At 40.2% G+C, this 23,379-nt stretch overlaps 2 protein-coding genes across 2 annotated transcripts in view; both read right to left on the bottom strand.

Annotated features, from left to right (window-relative positions):
• The window catches only part of LOC123464824 (ATP-binding cassette sub-family C member 4-like), a 113,079-nt gene extending 90,358 nt beyond the window's left edge, over window positions 1–22,721 (bottom strand). Inside the window, exons 1-3 of the mRNA XM_045162440.1 lie at window positions 22,566–22,721; window positions 21,435–21,581; window positions 16,486–16,565 (exon numbers count right to left, since the gene is read on the bottom strand). Coding sequence (XP_045018375.1) covers window positions 16,486–16,565; window positions 21,435–21,581; window positions 22,566–22,611 — 273 coding nt within the window. The 5' untranslated portion in view covers window positions 22,612–22,721. The remainder of the gene's footprint in view (window positions 1–16,485; window positions 16,566–21,434; window positions 21,582–22,565) is intronic.
• Window positions 1–23,379, bottom strand: part of LOC123328868 (ATP-binding cassette sub-family C member 4) — a gene marked incomplete in the record, with an annotated part of 1,148,417 nt that overhangs the window by 837,642 nt on the left and 287,396 nt on the right.

The following is a 23,379-nucleotide window of genomic DNA, read 5'->3' as shown; positions in this document are numbered from 1 at the left end:
AGATATGGGTTCAATCCCTGGGTTGGAAAGATCCCCTAGAGGAGGAAATGGCAACCCACTTCATCACGCCTGCCTGGAAAAATCTCATGGGCTCCCCAGAGGATACTGGCGGGCTACACTCCATGGGGTCGCAAACAGCCAGACCCAACTGAGCAACTGAGCACATTGGTAATTCAGTCATTCTGACCCCAAGATTGTCCTTTTCGTTTCTGCCTGATACTGTATCCCAAATAAAGATAAAATTAATATTTCAAAATTAATATCTAGATATACTCCTGGAGAAGGCAATGGCAACCCACCCCAGTACTCTTGTCTGGAAAATCCCATGGACGGAGGAGCCTTGTAGGCCAGCAGTCCATGGGGTTGCTAAGAGTCAGACACAACTGAGCGACTTCACTTTCACTTTTCATGCATTAGAGAAGGAAATGGCAACCCACTCCAGTGTTCTTGCCTGGAGAATCCCAGGTATGGTGGAGCCTGGTGGGCTGCAGTCTATGGGGTCACACAGAGTCAGACACAACTGAAACCACTTAGTAGCAGCAGCAGCAGATATACTCCATTATTATATATTTCCTTTTGTCTGCATTTTCCAGTTTTGTTTGGTTTCTTGGGGTTGTATCTGGTTTCTCCCATGCAGGGATGACTTCCAGATTTCTTTTTATTAGGGAAAAACAGCCTGCTCAGCTCACAGAGCAGACTGATCATTAAACTTGTGTTGATTTAAGAATTATTATTTAAATTAAAAATGAACATTTTATGAGAAAGATGAGTTCTAAGCCCAGAACACAAAATGTCTTTGGTGGGGTGGGGTGGAAGCCCAGTAATTTTAATAAATACATAAATCCCAAGGGCACAAAATTAGGCTGAGTATTTTAAATGTTCAAAATCTATATATGGGTGGTAGTAAAATCACTAAATTTCCACAGGAAGACTCTACTGCTAGAATGAACACCATATTCTAATGCTGCAGATTTAAAATATTGCTCTTGAAGAAGGAATTCATAGGACCTGGACCCCATCGTAGGCCTGTTCATGCTGATCATGCGCGGCCACCTCTCCAATGGACTCTGGACTCTGTGCTTAGTGCCTATGTAAACTACAATAGAAGGATAAGACCCCCTCTGGACAGGGGAATCTTGAAGATCACATCCAGGTTACTCATCGCCTAAAAGAAAACAGACTCTAATCACCCCTGCCTCTGGACAGGTCATAAATTCTTTCTGTACCTATGGAACTGCAGGCTTATTGACTATTAACTGTTTGAACACCTAACACTTGTAACACTTGAATAATGGGGTTATTGTGATTGTATTTACCCTTCTTTTGTTTTATGTAAGTCTCAAGGAAATTGGGGTGGTGGGTTCGGACACGTACACATGGGGTATAAAAGATATTCACAAATGCTGGTCGGGGTCCTTGGCTAAGAGGAGACCTTGCCTTGGGCCTGTCAGGGGAAGCACATTGATTGAAACTGCCCACCCTGGCTAGGTACCATAGTAACCATTTGCATGAGTTGTTTTATGACAGGAGATCCTGATAAGGAATACGGAACTAATAAGCCACCACCAACCAGAAGAGTTCAGGAAAGGTCTAAAGGAGACACCGCGTGTCTGTCCACTTCCCAGAATCCCTCTCGCTGGTATCCATCTTGGCTGAGCAATGCGTGTGCCACCAGGAAAGACTGAATTAGAATGATTGGTCAAAGACCACCCGGAAACTAATTCCATCACCATAAAACCTGACATTGCGAGCCACAGGGTCGGCAGAACAGTTGCGAGCCAGCAGAGCAGTTCTCCTGGGTTCCCTTACCCTACTGATCTCCACCCGGGTGCCTTTTCCCAATAAAATCTCTTGCTCTGTCAGCACATGTCTCCTTGAAAAATTCATTTCCGAGTGTAAGACAAGAGCCCAGTTTCGGGCCCTGGAAGGGGTCCCCCTTCCTGCAACAAATGGCGACACTGGCGGGACTCTTCTTCACTGAGACTGACATCCTGACCACTTGGGGTACTCAGGGGCCAGCTTGCCTGCCAATGGACCAGACCCAGCGGCCACAGCTGGGACCCTTTTGTCCCTGGTCCCCTCCTGATGCTGACAACTGCGCAGAGTGTCCCGACCGGTAAGGAACAAGAGACTTTACTGACCTCTCTCCCCTTCCCTCTCTCTTTCCTCTCCTTAACCCTTCCTATCCTTCCCCATTTTTCTAGTCCCCCCGTCCTGGACGCAGGAATCTGGTCAAAGGGCCCTCAGCCTGAGCTGAGGATTGGAGACTGATCACCTCCTTTTGGCAGAGAACTCGAATTCTGGTTCTGGCCTGGTCTGATTTCTGGTAGGGCCGAGTTCCAGTCCTCCCTTCTCTGGAGGCCCAGGGTAAAGTCCCATAACGCCTGGGTATCTGTAGGTGGCAGGAGACGTCTGTAAGGCCACCCCTTTCGCCCCCTTCTCTCACCTCCTCCCTCTTCTTCTTTCAACCTGGCTTCCTTTCCTCCCTTTGAAATCTTTGATGTTAGTACTTGGATCTGAAGTTCTGTGTCTCTATAGGAGGTTTTCTGAGAGACTGTATTCTTGTATTTAAGGGAGTGTCTGATGAGGACTGCCAGGTTTATATGTGTATGTTTTAACTCTGTGTTCTGTGTTGTGATTTTTGATGGCCATTTTGCTTTGTCTGGCCACCATTTGCTTTAGATCTGCCGCCATTTTGTTAGAACTTGATTTTCTTTCCCTGTGCCTTGAGACCAGGGCTCTCAGGAACACTTATCTAGACCATCTCTAACTCCTGACACTGAGGAAAAAGGGGAAAAAATACTTTAAAAATGTTATTTATTTCAACTTTTTTTTTTTAATAAACTAGTAAATTTTATATTCTAGTATCTAGTTCATGACTAAACTTAGAAAATGAAGCTAGGTCTTACACTGTGTCTGTCTAAATATGTCGTGGTATGTCTTTGTCTATGGGTAATATTTTTGAGGTTAATTTGTAAATGAGCTCTATTTATTTGGCTTAAAAAAATGTTCAGTTCAGTTCAGTTCAGTAGCTCAGTCATGTCCGACTCTTTGCGACCCAATGGATCGCAGCACACCAGGCCTCCACCAGGCCTCCCTGTCCATCACCAACTCCCAGAGTTCACCTAGACTCATGTCCATCGAGTCAGTGATGCCATCCAGCCATCTCATCCTCTGTCGTCCCCTTCTCCTTCTGCCCCCAATCCCTCCCAGCATCAGAGTCTTTTCCAATGAGTCAACTCTTCGCATGAGGTGGCCAAAATACTGGAGGTTCAGCTTTAGCATCATTGCTTCCCAAGAAATCCCAGGGCTGATCTCCTTCAAATTGGACTGGTTGGATCTCCTTGCAGTCCAAGGGACTCTCAAGAGTCTTCTACAACACCACAGTTCAAAAGCATCAATTCTTCAGTGCTCAGCTTTCTTCACATTCCAACTCTCACATCCATACATGACCACTGGAAAAACCATAGCCTTGACTAGACGGACCTTTGTTGGCAAAGTAATGTCTCTGCTTTTCAAAATGCTATCTAGGTTGGTCATAACTTTCCTTCCAAGGAGTAAGCATCTTTTAATTTCATGGCTGCAGTCACCATCTGCAGTGGTTTTGGGGCCCCAAAAAACAAAGCCGGACACTGTTTCCACTGTTTCCCCATCTATTTCCCATGAAGTGATGGGACCAGATGCCATGATCTTAGTTTTCTGAATGTTGAGCTTTAAGCCAACTTTTTCACTCTCCTCTTTCACCTTCATCAAGGGGCTTTTTAGTTCCTCTTCACTTTCTGCCCTAAGGGTGGTGTCATCTGCATATCTGAGGTTATTGATATTTCTCCCGGCAAATCAAATAATTCCAAATTAAACAATAAATTCCAGGTCATGTGAACTGGGAAATATTCACTATTAAATACCTGATATTAATGTTTGTTTGTTGACCTATCTCATATAGACATGTCTTAGAGTAATTAACATTAAGTAGGATATTTTCATTGTACCTAGGTTTAATATGTTATATATTATATATGTTACAAGTTTGTCAACAAGGAAATTACCTCGAGTGAATAAACTTCTAAAAAATGTAAATGTGATATGAGCTTTTATATAACTCTATTAAGAATAATTATTCTTTAGAAATATCTATCTAAAATAGTCTCTCCAGATTGGCATAACTTAAATTTCTAAGGGTTGTGCTAAGTGTGCTAAGTGTTGGAAGTCTATTGAATAGTTAGGTCATTTCCAAATAAAATAAGATTTTGAAACATTTACTATTAAACACTAATTTCCTTTTACAGAGAAACTAAAGAGATTTGGGACTATAAATGAATAATGTTTGGTGCCATCCTAAAATGTTCTAAGAAAGCAAGAGTTTTAGAAATTATCACTGGTATTTATACTCAGCAATCTATAAAATGCTAATATAAAAGTTAGTTCTTGGTTGCTAAATGAAAGTAAGAAGTGTGTTTTCAGTATTAAAAAAAAGAAACAAAAAGGTGTGAAAAATACTAAAGAGTTATGCATGATCAGGATTTTCTAAAATTGGATTACAATTAGTTAGATAAATGGATTTTGTTAGAAATGACACAGCCATAAGAAAACTGGTTAGAGTCGACTAGGTCCAAGATGGCGGAACTGACTTTCACTACACCTTGAGCCTTGGTATTTATGCCCATTGTGACATATCAACAAGCTAAATGATATACCCATCAACATCGGCTAAATCTGACCAAATGTTCTAAACGCTTTTAACTGATCTTTTTGATAAATCTTCCTAAATCGAATTCTTTTGAAGTTCCTTTGACCTCTAGCTAACTTTGGGGTGCTTCAGAGGGCCCCTGAATCATCCCAAAGAGAGATGTTAAACTGTGTTTATTTGGTTGGTGAAATTACATGAAAAAGATTATCAAATGAGTAATAAATCCGCTCATGTTATAATGTATGGTAAAATTACTAATACGGATATCCTAGAAATTATATGGAGTTCTTAACATTCTGATATGTCCTGGTATTCTAATGGAAAACCTGATGACTTCACAAAAGTTAACAAAAGGACTGAATATGCTTATAACTTTTATGGTTTCTATCTGAAAAATTACAGTTTTTCAGTGAGTAGGAAAAACCTTCCTCTCAAACTAATTATGACAATACTTTGGTGAAATGTTATAAACAAAATAATTATATTTTCTCTCTATCTGACTCCTCCAGAAATTTGAAATTCTTAGGTTTCCAGTAAGTTTATCAAATGAGTTAGGAAAATTATCGCACAGGTACAAAAATCTCAAGGAATTTTTGAGACCTTAAAAAGGGAAGAATTCACCTAGATTTGTTAGGCAAAATCTGTGATAAGCCTTTGGTGTGAGTTTCCCAGCCCTGTTTTATTTTAAAAGTTCAGTCTGAGACTCTATAAATGTTTCAGCAAAATAAAAAGTTTATAGTCAGTTATGGTCATATAAATCATCAGACCAAATTAGGGAGAACAGACCTATTTTGCAAACAAACTAGCCTTAATTTGGTTATATTTGATAAAAATGAGGGTAACTTTAGGGAGAAAATGATATTTCAAAAAAATGTTAAATCCCAGTTTGTTAATGGAGGTCTGCATCTAGTAAGACTCATCTCTTAGATAGTTATTTGCTGTTATGTGATATTAATGTAAAATTTAATTGAATTCTTAAAGAACACCCTAAGTTTGTTTCTGAAGCTTATCTCAGTAATCTATCTTTGGATAAAGATCAGATGCCTCATGACCTGCAACCAGGACTGGAAAAAGACATAATTTAAGGGACTGTCTCCAACCTAGATGGAAGGACCTTTTTACCAGGTACTCTTAACTAGCTCATGCACAATGATACTGAAGGGAAATTAACTCTTAGATTAATTCCCACTTCCAAAGGCCCCTACACTGGATTGGTCTATAGAGAAGACAGCTGACCTGATCTCACCTTAAAATGATGCTCAAGCAGGAGAAACTACACTACACCAGGATGAGAAGACGACGACATCAGAGGTAGACAGCTTGCCTAAGATGCTGGACCTGATTCATATGATCATTTATGTTTACTTGACTTCTTAGACCTTTGCATATAAATCAAATGCTTTTCTATCATAGGCCTGATTCTATGCTAGTTTTAGAAATCAATTCAATTGTCAGGTTTGTGGCCAATTACCTGTGTCTAGTTCTGGGTTACCTTGTTAAATTTCTCTACTACAAGACTCTAACTGGTTGGCCCTGAGAAAATTTACTTAAAAAAAAAATTATAGTCATATTCAGGTTACCGTGATATTACTAGATGGGATCCCCTCACTGGGCCAGTTAATAATCCCTGCCCTGACTCTGGCCATAAATTTGAGCTTTTTTTCTATTACTCAAGCTCAATCAGAGCAACAAGAAAAGTTTCAGCAAAGGAGAAAAAAATCTCCCACAATTATGGGATGGATTTAGATAGATAACACCAGGCTATGGTAATTTAGGCTTAAAGTCTCCTCTGTGTTGGAAACAATTAAATCATACTAAGGACAATCAGTCTAGTATCACTAGAAAACGGGGCTATGTGCCTTATAGATGGTGCAATATATAATTTCCCTGGAAGATAAAGATTCTACAGAGCAGACTAAGTCAGATGACCTGAGATATACTGGGCTACATCTAATGAAAGCTCTTAAGTCTTACTTGTGACTTTACTAATACTGCTGGCTATGTTATTTGTATTTCACCTGTTTTACAAAATTGCCGTTTCTCACACTGTCAAATGAGTGTCTGAGGCCTCTAATAGAATAATATATAGTCCCATATGAGATCGATGATGGTAACAGTGTAACTCTAGATATGGGAAGAAGCAACAAGAGGGAATATTTTCCTGGACCAAGAGACTAGTAAGACAGGTCTTTTTTTGGATACTGTTTTATGGCCTAGTCCAGTAACAGCACATTGAGTGGCCTGTGAACAAAATCTTTGCCAAACCTGAGAATGGACATTCTCAGCACTATGGGATAAAATGGTCACGAAATGCCCCCCTCAAAATCATGGTCAAGTTTATGAGCAAAAAGGGGCTCTGCCAACTGAAGACTGACATTTGCCATCTACATCTACAAAGATTAAATCATGGCCGCTGCAACTGCTGACTTGCAACACCCCTGAAAGGAGTTCAGGGTGAAAATCAGGAATGAGGCACTCTGTGCTCTGGGAAAAACTGGCAGAACAGGCCTTCAGATAGTTAGATCTTTTCAGGAGAAGATTTTACGAGTTCCAATTCTTGCATCTTCTCATACCTAGAGAAACACTGACGTCATTAATGGTGAAATCTGCTTTGCTTATTAAGGAAAAGTTTACAATTAGAAGTCAAAATAGAGTAGCTTTGGTTCAGATATCCTGGGAAATAACTAGGTGATGCTATGGGTGTACTTTCAGATTAGACCTTGTATTGCTAAACTCTTGAGTTTTCTGAGTCATGTCAGGCTTGGATGCCACCATTCTCAAAACATTCTCTGCTGGAAGCTAGTAACCACAACCTTACTTTTCATAAAACTAGGCAACTGGCTACCTGGCTACAAGTCTCCTTGAAGTGCCAGGTCCAGACTGGGTTTCAGGCCTATTCTTCTAAAAAGAAATGAGATTTACTTTGTTTACTAAATTCCAGTTAGCACTCCTCCAACTACTTCTAATTGGGTCTGTTACACCATAATGGCAGACCAAGGGATTGAGATTTTAATTATACAAGACTCAGATCTAGAACTTGGAACTCAGAAATACTTCCAATTCAGTGTCTATACTACAAGCTGAGGCAGTCCTATGCTCCATTTTGACAGGAAGTTATCATAGTCATAGTTGCCTAGTTCCCTAAATTAAAACTGAGTAGAACTCTGTGGGGCTCTGGAGTAGAGATCAGTTCTGTGTTCACCATTTCTTGTCTGTAGGATATAGGCTTCATTCAGCCTCCTTGACCTTCCCTGAGTTCCAAAGGGTGGATTCAAACAATTGGTAATCAGGGAAGGAAGGGGATACAGAAACAGGAGAAACAATCAAAGGTTGGTACAGCCTCCAGACAGAGTCCTGGTTCCTACTCAAAGAAATATGCATAACAATGTCTTTGAGCCCCCAAACCAGGTGGAGGATGGTAACTTCAGACTGAACACAAGATTCCTGGAGCACAGCTCTGTTGCCTCACCACCAACCAATCAAAAAGGGTCACAAACGCTGCAACCCTCACCCCAAATGTTGCCTTCTGTTTCCGGGGACCAGAGATGACCATCCTGTTAGGTCTCTTGTAAGCCCTTGTCTATTTCATCTCTGAGAGAGGCCAACAGTTTCAAACTAAATTGCTGTTACTACAAGGGTGGAAGCTGGTTTCAGATGTGGAAAACCCCAACTTAAATCAGGTAGAGAGAGAGACTTCTGTTCTGCTAGGCAGGACTACCTCCATGCACAGGAGGAAGAAGTTACAGAAGAAAGAGACCTCCGCCCCAATTCCCAAGAAATATCTTGAGTATGAAGTCTTTCAGAGGGGAGTTGTTAGGGGAAGCACACTGATTGAAACTGCCCACCCTGGCTAGGTACCATAGTAACCATTTGCATGAGTTGTTTTATGACAGGAGATCCTGATAAGGAATACAGAACTAATAAGCCACCACCAACCAGAAGAGCTCGGGAAAGGTCTAAAGGAGACACCGCATGTCTGTCCACTTCCCAGAATCCCTCTCGCTGGCATCCATCTTGGCTAAGCACTGTGTGCACCACCAGGAAAGACTCTGAATTAGAATGATTGGTCAAAGACCACCCGGAAACTAATTCCATCACCATAAAACCCGACATTGTGAGCCACGCTGCAGAGCAGTTCTCCTGGGTTCCCTTACCCTACTGCTCTCCACCTCGGTGCCCTTTCCCAGTAAAATCTCTTGCTCTGTCAGCACATGTGTCTCCTTGGATAATTCATTTCCGAGTGTTAGACAAGAGCCCAGTTTCGGGCCCTGGAAGGGGTCCCCTTCCTGCAACAGGCCCGCTGGTGTAATAAACTGCACTCCACTATCTGCATTGTCCTTCTGAGTGAGTTTGTTTCCCAGAACACGTGACTATAACACTCTCAAAAGCAGAGTTTGAATATATGATCTGTTTGCCTCTAGCTTCCAAATTACTTACATTCTTGTTAACAACAGACAAGTAGCTGACATGATTGTATATGTACAAAATCCTATAGAATTTTAGAAAACACCACCAACTCCAGGAAATGCAAAGTGAATTCTCAAATAAATCAATTGCTTTTTATATACTAGCAAAGAGCATTTGAAAATGGTATTTTTTCTTTGCATTCAAATGGATGCTTTTGAACTCTGGTATTGGAGAAGACTCTTCAGAGTCCCTTGGACAGCAAGGAGATCAAATCAGTCAACCCTAAAGGAAATCAGTCCTGAATACTCATTGGAAGGACTGATGTTGAAGCTGAAACTTCAATGCTTTGGCCACCTGATGTGAAGAACTGACTCGTTTGAAAAGACCCTGATGCTGGGAAAGATTGACAGCAGGAGGAGAAGGGGACTACAGAGAATGAGATGGTTGGATGGCATCACTGATTCAAAGGATATGAGTTTAAGCAAGCTCTGGGAGTTGATTAGGGACGGGGAACCATGGAATGCTTCAGCCCATGGGATCACAAAGAGTCGGACATGACTGAGAGACTGAACTGAACTTACTTGAACTGAACTCATTAAATTCATTCAGGAATAAATTGAACCAAAAAGATTGGTGGAACAAAACAAAGATCCAGACACAGACTTCCTCACATATAGTCAAATGATTTTAAATCAAGGTGCCAATTCAGTGTATAAAAGTCGTTAACAAACTTGGCTAGAATAACTGGGAAAAATAAACCTCACAACTAAATACACTTTGATATGTAAAAATTAATGCAAAATGTATCAGTTTCTAAAAAAAAAAAAAACTAGAACAACAGGAAAATATCTTCATGCTTCTAAAGATAAAGACTTCTTAGGATACAAAAACATAAATCATAAGAGCCAAAAAAGGTAAACATGAGAGGGTAACAGGCAGGAAGGCTAGGGGTCTCCAAAGGGAGGAAATAGGCTGCTAAGTGTCCGACATTTTTTTATCTTTCTCTTAAGGGGCAGGAGGAAACAAACTACAAGTGTCAGATTTTTTTTCCTTCTCTATACAAAATTAAAAGGAGGTTTCTTTTAAAGTTCTGTGTTGCCACTAAGACACCTAGCTCCACCAGAACTTTACTCAAACCTTGAGCTAACCAATGCATTTTTCTTATGGAAATGCTTTTCTTAAGCTATGATAATGAACTATGTATTTACCCTGGGCTCTGTCTTCAACTCAGTTCTGCCTAAGACTCAGAACAGACTTGACAAACCAGTATGTTTTACTCATGCAAATATTCTCTTAAGCTATGTCAATGAGACTATGTCTTTGCTTGGAAACCTGCCTTTCTTCAAGATTCATGTCAATCATTTTATGGCCCAGGAAAACACCTTGAGCCAATGTTATTTCAAAATGTATGTTGTGGGTGAGGAGCCACAAGTGATTTTGCAACCCAAGAAAATAAAACCTGTCACTGTAACCACTTTTACCCCATCTATTTGCCATGAAGTGATGGGACCAAATGCCATGATCTTAGTTTTTTGAATGTTGAGTTTTAAGCCAGCTTTTTCATTCTCTTCTTTCAACTTCATCAAGAGGCTCTTTAGTTCCTCTTTGCTTTCTGCCATTATGTGGTATCATCTGGATATCTGAGGCTGTTGATACTTCTTCCGGCAACCTTGATTCCAGCTTGTGATTCATCCAGCCCAGCATTTCACATGATGTACTCTGCATATAATTTAAATAAGCAGGGTGACATTATACAGCTTTGACATACACCTTTCCCAGTTTTGAACCAGTCTGTTGTTTCATGTCTGCTTCTAACTGTTGCTTCTTGACCTGCATACAGATTTCTCAGAAGGCAGGTAAAGTGGTCTGGTATTCCCATCTCTTTAAGAATTTTTCCACACTTTGTTGTGATCCACAGTCAAATGCTTTAGTGTAGTCAATAAAGAAGTAGATGTTTTTCTGTAATTCCCTTGCTTTTCCTATGATTCAACAGTTGTTGGCAATTTAATCTCTGGTTCCACTGCCTTTTCTAAATCTTGTACATCTGGACGTTCTCGTTCACGTACTGGTGAAGCCTAGCTTGAAGAATTTTGAGCTTTACCTTGCTGGCAAGTGAAATGAGTGCAACTGCATTGTAGTTTGAACATTCAATTTGGCATTGCCCTTCTTTGGGATTTGAATGTAAGGTGACCTTTTCCAGTCCTGTAGCCATTGCTGAGTTTTCCAAGTTTGCTGGCATATTGAGTGCAGCACTTTCACAGCATCACCTTTTAGGACTTGAAATATCTCAGCAGGAATTCCATCACCTTCACTAGCTTTGTATGTAGTAATGCTTCTTAAGACCAACTTGACTTCACACTCCAGAATGTTTGCCTCTAGGTGAGTGAACACACTGTTATGGTTGTCTGAGTCATGAAGATCTTTTTTGTGTAGTTCTTCTGTGTATTCTTGCCACCTCTTCTTAATATCTTCTGCTTCTGTTAGGTCCTTGCCATTCTGTACTTTATTATCCCCATCTTTGCATGAACTGTTCCCTTGGTATCTCTAATTATTTGAAGAGATCTCTAGTATTTCCCAGTGTTATCTGGCACTTTGGCGAACTGTATGAAAATTATATTAATTTGAACTATTTTGTGCTCAATGGTCTATTTTGAGAATGGTTGATTTTTATTCTGTGATTCTACATGGGAAAGTGTCCATTTAAGTCTTCAAGGATTGCAAAGCCTAGAATCTATGTAATGCAAACTCATGAGGTAATATTTATGAGCCTGAAAACTGTGTCACAATAATTTTAATTCAACATCATGCCTTTAGCAGACTATTTCTCCTACTTAAAAATACATTTAGTGTTTGAAAATAACGATGCATTATTTAGTGCACACCTGCATATCTGAGATTATTGATATTTCTCCCAGCAATCTTGATATCAGCTTGAGCTTCATCCATCTTGGCATTTTGCATGATGTACTCTGCATATAATTTAAATAAGCAGGGTGATAATATATAGCCTTGACTTATGGCAGAAAGTGAAGAAGAACTAAAGAGCCTCTTGATGAAAGTTAAAAAGGAGAGTGAAAAAGTTGGCTTAAAACTCAACATTCAGATGTCTAAGATCATGCATTTGATCCCATCACTTCCTGGCAAATATATGGGGAAACAATGGAGATTTTATTTTCTTGGGCTCCAAAATCACTGGAGATGGTGACTGTATCCATGAAATTAAAAGTCGCTTGCTTCTTGGAAGAAAAGCTAGGACCCACATAGACAGCATATTAAAAAGCAGAGACATCATTTTGCCTACAAAGGTCAAAACTATGGTTTTTCCAGTAGTCATGTATGAATGTGAGAGTTGGTCTATAAAGAAAGCTGAGTGCCTGGAGAATTGATGCTTTTGAACTGCGGTGTTGGAGAAGACTCTTGAGAGTCCCTTGGACAGTAAAGAGATCCAAGCAGTCCATGCTAAAGGAAATCTGTCCTGAATATTCATTGGAAGGACTGATGCTAAAGCTGAAACTCCAATCCTTTGGCCACCTGATGTGAAAAACTGACTCAATGGAAAAGACCCTGATGCTGGGGAAGATTAAAGGTGGGAATAGAAGGGGACTACAGAGGAAGAGATGGTTAGATGGCATCACTGACTTGATGGACATAAGTTTCAGCAAGCTCTGGGGGTTGATGATGGACAGGGAAGCCTGGCATGCTACAGTTCATGGGGTTGCAAAGAGTTGGACATGACGGAGCAACTGAACTAAGTTGATCTGATTTAGTGCTCAAGATGCACTTAGCTTTTGTGCTAAGAATTTTATTAAAACAACTTCATTTTGTCTTCCCAATAAACCTTATAAAGTTGGTATTATTTTCCCTGTTTTACAGAGAGGAGGTGTTATTTTTGTGCGGCAGAGATGGTAAGAGGGTGATCCAGGACTCAAACTTCAAAAGGGAAACTGCAGGCCTCCTCATTCCAGGGCACTCTGAAACTGTTGACATCGTAAATGATTATCAGGTTCTGTGCTTAGTCGCTCAATCATGTCTGACTCTTTGCAACCCAAGGGACTGTAGCCCACCAGGCTCCTCTGTCCATGGGGATTCTCCAGGCAAGAATACTGGAGTGGGTTGCCATGCCCTCCTCCAGAGGATCTTCCCAACCCAGGGATCAAATCCAGGTCTCCTGCATTGCAGGTGGATTCTTTACCATCTGAGCCACCAAGCACACTATACAAATTGGATTTTTTTTTTCAATGCTACCTTTCTTCTTCCTTTGGAATTGTGAACAGCTCCCTTTGTCAATAACTATAATGTGACTGAACAGGCAAGACATCTGTTGTTATAAGAGTCAGGGTACACAGTGGTGTACAAACTCATGATCACCCCTCTTTTGGGATGTCGTCTCTGAATGACATCACTTGAGGGGATGGACTGTCCTGAAGTGTGGATGCACTAGTCAGAATCCAGGGTTTTCACACTTGCCATCACTACTACAAAATATTAAACAAATTACCTGAGATTTCATTTAAGAGAATGAGAAGGAATTAGATAAGGAAAAGTATATGGAATAAACCCTTTAGATGTAATAAACATGAAAATAATCAAGTATTTTCCAAGGTTTATAAAATATACCAAGGCTAATCAGAATCATCAGGAATGAGTTCCAACCCACTTGACACTAACTGCATCCTTTGAAACAGCCCCTTCAAAAAAGCTGAACAAGCCCCTTCCTGACCCCACTGTCAATAGTGACAGAGAGAAAAGACTGCTTCCCACATAGGAACTGAGCTTCCGGCAGCACCTCCTGTTCCACCACCCACAGGAGCATTTTCCTTTCCTCTGGGATGAAAGGTCACTTCATAGAAACTCCACCCACTTCCTAGACCAGACTCCCTAACTGCTCCAGCTCCTACATCCAGTTTGCCTTTCAGGGCTTCCTCCAACGTACTTGCACAATTCAGATTCCAAAGGCAGCAAGAGGTGAGTTTCTATGTGGTTCCTTTCCCTGGGTTTCCCTGATAGCTCAGTTGGTAAAGAATCTGCCTGCAATGCAGGAGACCCCAGTTTGATTCTTGGGTAGGGAAGATCCCCTGGAGAAGGGATAAGCTATCCATTCCAGTATTCTTGGGCTTTCCTTGTAGCTCAGTTGGTAAAGAATCTGCCTTCAATGCAGGAGACCCCAGTTTGATTCCTAGGTAAGGAAGATCCCCTGGAGAAGGGATAGGCTGCCCACTCCAGTATTCTGGCCTGGAGAATTCCAAGGACTGTATAGTTCATGGGGTCACAAAGAGTTGGACATGAATGAGTGACTTTCACTTTTTTTCCCTCCCCTGGGGGACCTGGAAGAGGGCTTTGTGCCCGCTCACCCCTGTATCTCAGGGTCTCAACTTTAATTCCTATTTGTTGAATGGAAGGAGAGAAAGAGAGAATACCACCCACCACCTTACACATACCCCCAACTCAAACTACAAACCCAAACAGCCAGCAACACCTCCTCAGACCCTACATTCCAGATGGGCCTCTCTCCCGCTTCATTCAAACTCCTTCCAGGAGTAGCCTGTCTTCACCTCAAGTCCCTCTGCACCTCCTGGATTTGCAGCCCTTTGCACTCTGGCCTCCTCACATCTGGAACCTGCTTCTTGGGTCACCGACACCTCCTGATTCCAAATCAACCAACAGATCTCTGTGGGCTCACCTCATTTGCATTGAGCAAACCTGTCCTTTCTCAGGTCTGCACCTTGTCTCCTCCTCTCTTTCCTTGCTGTTCACTGTGTGTCTCCTCTGCTTGCCTCCTCTCTCAGCTTTCTCTGTAAATATCAAGGCTTCCAAAAGGTTCTGATCTTGGTCTCGAAACATGACTCACTCTCTCTGGGCAATCTTATCCATCGTCACAGATGCAACTACTACCTTCTCAGTGAAGAATACACAACTGCCATCCCAGGTCTCTCCCTCAAATACCAGACTCTAACTTCTAATGACCTTTAGGATGCCTCCACCTGGAGGACCTGGACTTCAAGATAGTTGAACTACAAGTGGAAGAGCTGGGACTGGAAATCAGTGAGACTGACATTTTCTCTCCTCACATGACTAAGAATGTTGATCCTGAAATCAGATAGCATCTGCCCCTGTCCCTCTTTAGGTCATGCAAAAATATGTGATGGATTCTGATTATAAGGGCATTAACCATGTGCCAAGCACACAGCAGGCCAGCCAGCTTTGGAAACCCAACCTTGGCCTAGTTTATAGTAGCAAAGGAACAGAAGCTTTCACAAAATCTTTTCAAAGTAATTAACAATCACTGTCAAGATGTGATACTGCTTTACTGAAAGACTGCTTCTGGGGATAAGTAATGTAGCTAAACCCAAGAGGACACCTTTATAAAATAAGTTTCCAGAAAAGAAAAGAAAAAAAAAAAAAAGCACATATATCTGTGCAGTAAAAGTCCTCTGCCTCTGAGTCTCAGCTTAGTTTTAATTGTAAATAGTGGAAGCCTTTGCCCACAGGCTGTGCTGTTTGCATTCAGATATTCATTGCTGCATTTCTGTGTGCAGCTTTCGATAAATGCATTTCATTTACAAAATAAACACTTAGAAAGTAACATAGCTTGAATCACTGAAAAGCAGACAGGAATAACAGAGAAAACACCCCAGGTGAGCAATGATACTGAATGAGGAAACAAGAGCTGAGATGACCCAGCATCATTCCTTAGAACCTCAAGTTCACAGACAAAACAAAGGCCGGATAGAAGCATTTCCATGGTTATTTCTGCCTTTTTTTTTTTTTTTAAGATACATTAAAACAGAGCATTCAACGTGTGAAAAGAAAAACTGCCTACAAAAACAAGACATTTTCTGAGATAACTTTGATCCTATAATCAAATTACCAGATTAAACTCTTTCTATCAATAACTGCCCTTTATTGTCCCTGATCAAGTATTATTTTCACCTTATTATTACTAATCTTTTCTTTCTAAGTGACCACATTTGACCCTGTCAAAAAAAAAATGGTGCAATAAATACTTGGCTTCTGTGGTAATACGATACATAATTTAGCTCATCTAGTCTATCTTTCCATGAGAGGTGACTGTTTCTGTTATGAAATGTGCTCACAGTAAAGGGAATCCAAGCCAGACATCTGGAATGCAGAGGGAGAACCACTTAACCAACCTGTTGCTGCTTCAGACCAACCTTGATGTGACTGTGGAGCCACTCATGACCAGGTGTTACTCATGTTAACTCAGCCTCCCAATCATAGCCGCACCTTTCTCTTACAAAACATGACCTTTGCTGAAGGTAATAGGATACATCACCAGGCTGAGAGGCCCACCCTAAGTCACTGTGAAAAGGCCTTGAGGAACAGGCACTCTGCTACTCCCTGGGAGAACTCTGACAGGACTGGTGCATTACCTGGAGAAAATCTTGAAATATCAAAGGCAGCAAGTCATCCATATGCCCAATGTCTTTGGAGAAACGATTTAAAATTCTTCCTACAAGAATAGGATATAAGATATTACTCATTTAAGAAAAACACCAATACAGTATACTAAACAGTGTCAGACTTTATTTTTGGGGGCTCCAAAATCACTGCAGATGGTGACTGCAGCCATGAAACTAAAAGACGCTTACTCCTTGGAAGAAAAGTTATGACCAACCTAGATAGCATGTTCAAAAGCAGAGACATTACTTTGCCAACAAAGGTCCATCTAGTCAAGGGTATGGTTTTTTCAGTGGTCATGTATGGATGTGAGATTTGGACTGTGAAGAAAGCTGACCACCGAAGAATTGATGCTTTTGAACTGTGGTGTTGGAGAAGACTCTTGAGAGTCCCTTGGACTGCAAGATCAGTCCTGGGTGTTCATTGGAAGGACTGATGCTAAAGCTGAAACTCCAATACTTTGGCCACCTCATGCGAAGAGTTGACTCATTGGAAAAGACTCTAATGCTGGGAGGGACTGGGGGCAGGAGAAGGGGACGACAGAGGATGAGATGGCTGGATGGCAACACCAACTCGATGGACATGAGTTTGAGTGAACTCTGGGAGTTGGTGATGGATAGGGAGGCCTGGCGTGCTGTGATTCATGAGGTCGCAAAGAGTCGGGCATGACTGAGTGACTGAACTGAACTGAATGCATATATATGGAATTTAGAAAGAAGGTAACGATAACCCTGTATGAGAGACAGCAAAAGAGACACAGATGTATTGAACAGTCTTTTGGACTCTGTGGGAGAGGACGAGGGCAGGATGATATGGGAGAATGGCATTGAAACATGTAAAATATCATATGTGAAATGAATTGCCAGTCCAGGTTTGATGCATGATACAGGGTGCTCCGGGCTGGTGCACTGGGAGGACCCAGAGGGATGGGATGGGAAGGGAAGTGGGAGGTGGGTTCAGAATGGGGAACACATGTACACTCATGGTGGATTCAAGTCAATGTATGGCAAAACCAATACAATATTGTAAAATAAAACAAATAAATTAATTAATAAAAAAAAGATATTACTCATTTCCCTGATAGGAGCTTTCAGAGAAACAATTTATAAACAAATCAAAACATATTTTTGAAGTGTATATATTTAGGAACTTTCCTGTGATACAGTGTCCCTAGTGCAGGGGACACAAGTTCGATCCCTGGTCCAGGAAGATCCCACATGCCACAGAGTAACTAAGCCTATGTTCCACAACTACTGAAGCCCCTGCACCTAGAGCCTGAGCTCCTCAAGAAGAGAGGCCACCACATGAGAAGCCCAAGCTCTGCAATGAAGGGGAGCCCCTGCTTGTCATAACTGGAGAAAACCCATGCGTAGCAACAAGGACCCAATGCAACTAAAAATAAATAAATAAATCTAAAAGAAGTAAATGTATTAAATATTTAATATATTGGCCTTCCCATCATGGCTCAGTGGTAAAAAAATGGACCTTCCACTGCAGGAGACACAAGAGACATGGGCTCAATCCCTGGGTGGGGATGATCCCCTGGAGAAGGAAGCGGCATTCACTCCAGTATTCTTGCCTGGAAAATTCCATGGACAGAGGAGCCTGGCAGGCTATAGTCCATGGGACCACAAAAGAGTTGGACATGATTTAGCAATTAAACAACAAATATATTACAAATTCAAATGAAAAAAGCTGATGTCAGTGGTAAAATGAAAGAGACAATAGGATGATATCTAAAGAGAAATAAAAATATCACCAAATGGCAGTGTCTGGGCAGTTGAAATAGAGTCAAGATTTTTAAAAGAATGTGGGAATATTGTCATTGTATCAAGAAGGGTTGGTGGATTTAGAATGCTCCCTCCTTTTAGATCCATCCCATCTAAGACTCATTCCAAGTGCTAAACTGGTAAATAAACAGTTGCAAAATATCTAAGTTAATCCTAATTGTTACACTAATTTTGCTTTAGTTATCAAGATTAATATTGCCAAGTGATACTCTTTAAATAAACATAATTATAACCCCTCTGTACTTTTTTCCATCCAGATTGCTCACAGCACCTCACATTTTGGGAAACTGTGGATTCTGACCATTTCCAAGTTATGAGTTTACTACTGGGATAAGTCATAATTTTCAGACATGTACCAAGTGTGACTAGTACAGACTTATGAAGAAGCATCTACAAAGATCAGAGGTATGTAGGCAGTAAAACACAAATATTACTAAGTGACTAAGGATTACTTATCATTGATTTTATTTCCCTTCTCAGAATCCACAACAACAGTCTATACTGAAGGCTATAGGATTAGATGATAACTAATTTCTAGTAAATACCTGGTGTGAACTAAAAATGCCATCCACCATATCAGTAAACAAAGGATGCTGCAGCCATCAGGACCCTGCAGCCATTCGTGCAAGAGTGGCATCCTGAGGAGACTCAGGATGAGAAAGCACAGGATACTGGCCACAGATAGCAGAGGTGCCCATTAAAAGAACTGTTATAGGGAAGAACTAATTTTGACTCCATGTTGGATCTATTTCTTTGACTTTAGCCTTTGCTATTCATTGTTTTTGTCAGGGAACCCTGCCCCTCTGCCTGAATGTTAAACTAAAGTCGTTTTTTTTTCAGCTTACAGGGAGACTTTCTGACCCTCAGCACCTGTGGATGGTCTGCAGAAAAGAAGACATTAATAAATACCCTCCTGTTTTGTAAGATTAATGGCCTTTTGACTTTACTTCCTCACCTCCTTTCCTTCTTTTTTCAAAAAACAAAAAAAAGGCACCCAGACGCCAATAATATGGTTATTTTGAGACAGTAGTCTGCCTTCTTCTCAGTCTGCCAACTTTCCAAATAAAGTTGCTATTCCTTGCCTCAATACCTCTTCTGTGGTCCTTTTGTAAGGTGAGGAGAGTGAACTTGAACTCAGTAACAGTAACACTGCTATATGTGGTTCTCTCTTCATGACATCGCATACCAGAAACAAAGTCCACCATAAATTATCTATTACAAATTCTACTTTTGAGATTAAAGACAGGGAAGAGTTCAATTTAATATACCACTAAAAGAGTAAATAATTGATGCCCCCAAATCTTTGGACCTATCTTTGCAGTACTTATTTGGGCTTCTATTTTCCTGAAGGAATGAAGTTCTGATAATAGATACAGGAGGGAGAGGAAAGATACACTGGTATGCCCACTGCTCCAGGGTTAGTGACCTTGAACATTTAAACATGGCTCCAAATCCTTGAATAATAAATAAATCAGCATCTGGAGAGGCCTACAGGTCATAAACAGCCTGGTCAACTGTGGTCACAAGCTCAGAGGCTGTCTTAACAGAAATGCAGTCTCACTTTATGCTCCCAAATTTACTACTATAGTTTTCACATTAACAGGTGAAGTAGAGCAAATCACAGCCATAACAGCACAGACTCTTCCAATCACTTCCTCACTCCAGCTTCATAATAAGATGAAGAGTGTGAGCCTTTGCAGTTTGCCATCCTGTGCTCCACGCTGCGCCTGCACTAAACAACATGTGTTGAATAAATCTGTACAAGGTGCTGCCCTAAACAGTCTTTTATTTTTTTAATTTTATTTTATTTTTAAACTTTACATAATTTAAACAGTCTTATTTAATCCTTGCAACAGTCTTGTGAAACAGGAAGGGCAGTGGTTATTTCCATTGAGAAAGTTCCCAGACACCATGTGGTCATCCTCACTAAGGTTCATTAGGCACTGACCATGTGCTGTGTGATAATGCATTAACCTGCTTAATGCCCACAACATCAAGATATTGCTAAGTGTGTGAATAGTATTCTCATTTTACAGGTAAGAAAATCAAGACACAGAGAAATTAAATAACTAGCACATAAGTATTAACATAATTAAGACTGGCTATTACTATTAGTAACTAGCACAAGGACTAAACCCAGGAAGTTGGTTCTAGAGTCCATACTTTTAACCATGACAACATCCTGCCTTGAGATTTGCCTGCCCAGTAATATCTACCTACTTTGGCCTTGATCACACAGCTAATTGATGGCCAGGCCAAGGCTACTCCTGTCCTCCCTTCAGTCACATCCCTGACTCGACAGGTCCTGTCAATCATCACCTGCAAAAACAAAGCCACCCTGGGCCACAGCACAAGTCTAACCAACTGAACAGAATGGGCATGTATGCTGATGCACTAACTCTTCTCAGGAACCCAGGTCAGGAGGCTATCTTCCAAAGTAAGACAGGTCAAAGGCCTCAGGATGAAGGAAGCAGCCACTGGGAAAACTTTGGGGACACTCTTACTAATACTGAAGATCCACCTGCTATGTACCACAACCTCTTAAATGTAATTAAAAGTCCATTGTAAAACTAAAGGCCTGATTTTATTGAAGAGGATGTATACATTTCACTGATACTGTATTTTAATTAATTTTCCATTACCATTTAGATAAAACTCAAAATATGAGCACATGCCAGAGCTCTGTGGTCCCAGATATGGATGGGCAATGAAAGAAAGAAACACACAGCCTGTCTTCTGTAGAGATGTTCCTGGAACAAGGTCCTATCCAGTTAGCTTAACACTATGTAACACAGCCAACGTTTCAATAGCTATCAAAAACATATCAACACATTTGCATCATGTGCTGGGTGTTTCATATTCCACACAATAAATGGACTCCTAAACCATCCTGCAAAGTAAACATTCATTTATCTTTATAGACACATAAATTGGAATAAAAGGTTACAGGCTCCTATATTCAGATTTTCTCTGATAGGAAAAATTATCAGTGAAACTTTTTGTATAAAATGAATAAACACACACAGTGATTTTCTTCCGAGCATCTCTTCCATTTTCAAATACGAAAATGTAATTAGGCACTAAATATGTTAATGAAACATATTCACTGAGAAATTTGGTGTCTGACTTACCTATTGGATTGCTATTGAAGAACAATATGGGAGCTCTCAAAATGGACTCCAATATTTTGTTGTGCAAAGTTTGTGAAGAATTAACAAAGATGTAGAATATCAACAGAGACCTTGTGATGCCAAAAAGGACAGTAGACACAGTTAACCCTGAAATAAAGAAACATCACTCAGCACAAGATCTCTGCCTTATCCTCAATGATGCTAAAGCATGGTAGGCAGTTTGTAAAGATACTGTGTATTTTATTCTATAAATAAAATTTGTATAGAGATTTACATATACAGAATATAGAATAAAAACATATATGAACATATATATATATATATATAAAGTAAATTCTGTACAAGTTTAATGCTTTCACAAAATACATTTGTAAAGAAAAATATAAAAATCACTGTTTTCATCTCACTAAAAGAAACAACACAGAGGGGGAAAAAAAAAATCATGTGTAACCTACAGTTTCAGTCTAGGCTTTCCTAAGTCAATTACAAGTTCTAATAAAAACTCACAAGAAAGATAATTATAAAAAGTAGTTGATCTTCCTTTGTCTGCATTTCAAATCTCACAATTTACAATATGTTCCATAAGCTAAAACTGAGGTATGCTTTGGTATCAGCATGTGAGTTAGCAGGGAACAAGAGAAATGATTTACCACTTCCTTGTAATTTACAAGGAAATTTATTTCCATGTAAAGTAGCTTCTTAAGAACCTACTGTATAGCACAAGGAGCTCTACTCAAAGCTCTCTGGTGACCTAGATAGGAAGGAAATCCAAAAAAGAGAGGATATTTATATATAATTGGCTCACTCTGATGTACAGAAGAAACTAACTAAACATTGGAAAGCAACTATACTGTAATAAAAATTACTAAAAATTTATTTTATTTATTTATTATTATTTATTTATTTTTTTACTTTACAATATTGTATTAGTTTTGCCATACATCAACATGCATCTGCCACAGGTGTACACATGTTCCCAATCCTGAACCAAGTAGCTACTTCTATGCCCAAGTAGCTTTAAAAAGTTTGAAAAGACAATGTTAAGTTGCAAGTGGACAATCTCTTAAATAACTGAATTGCAAGAAACTACAGATTATATTTTGACATGAGATAGTAAATCTAAACAAGTACCTAATCTCTCACTAAGTGCTTGGGGGCTCAGTTCAGAATAAAGCATCAGCCTGCAATGCAGGAGACCTGGGTTCAGTCCTTAGGTTGGCAAGATCCCCTGGAGAATGAATGGAAAGAGTGAACATCGACATTTTAGGAATAAGCAAACTATAATGGACTGGAATGGGTGAATTTAACTCAGATGACGATCATATCAACTACTGTGGGCAAGAATCCCTTAGAAGAAATGGAGTAGCTATTAGAGTCAACAGAAGAGTCCAAAATGCAGTACTTAGATGCAATCTCAGCAACGACAGAAAGATCTCTGTTCATTTCCAAGGCAAACCATTCAATATCATGGTAATCCAAGTCTATGCCCCAACCAGTAATGCTGAAGAAGCTGAAGTTGAATGGTTCTATGAAGACCTAAAGACCTTTTGGAACTAACACCCAAAAAAGATGTCCTTTTCGTTATAGGGAACTGGAATGCAAAAGTAGGAAGTCAAGAAACACCTGGAGTAATAGGCAAATTTGGCCTTGGAGTACAGAATAAAGCAGGGCAAGGGCTCATAGAGTTTTCCTAAGAGAATACACTGATCATAGCAAACACCCTCTTCCAACAACACAAGAAAAGACTAGATACATGGACATCACCAGATGGTCAACCCGAAATAAGATTTATTATATTCTTTGCAGCCAAAGATGGAGAAGCTCTATACAGTCAGCAAAAACAAGACTGGAAGCTAACTATGGCTCAGATCATGAACTCCTTATTGCCAAATTCAGACTGAAATTGAAGAAAGTAGGGAAAACCACTAGACCATTCAGGTATGAC

The sequence above is a fragment of the Bubalus bubalis genome, chromosome 13, assembly GCF_019923935.1.
Source record: "Bubalus bubalis isolate 160015118507 breed Murrah chromosome 13, NDDB_SH_1, whole genome shotgun sequence".
Lineage (NCBI taxonomy): Eukaryota > Metazoa > Chordata > Mammalia > Artiodactyla > Bovidae > Bubalus > Bubalus bubalis.
This window is presented reverse-complemented; position numbering and strand designations above follow the sequence as displayed.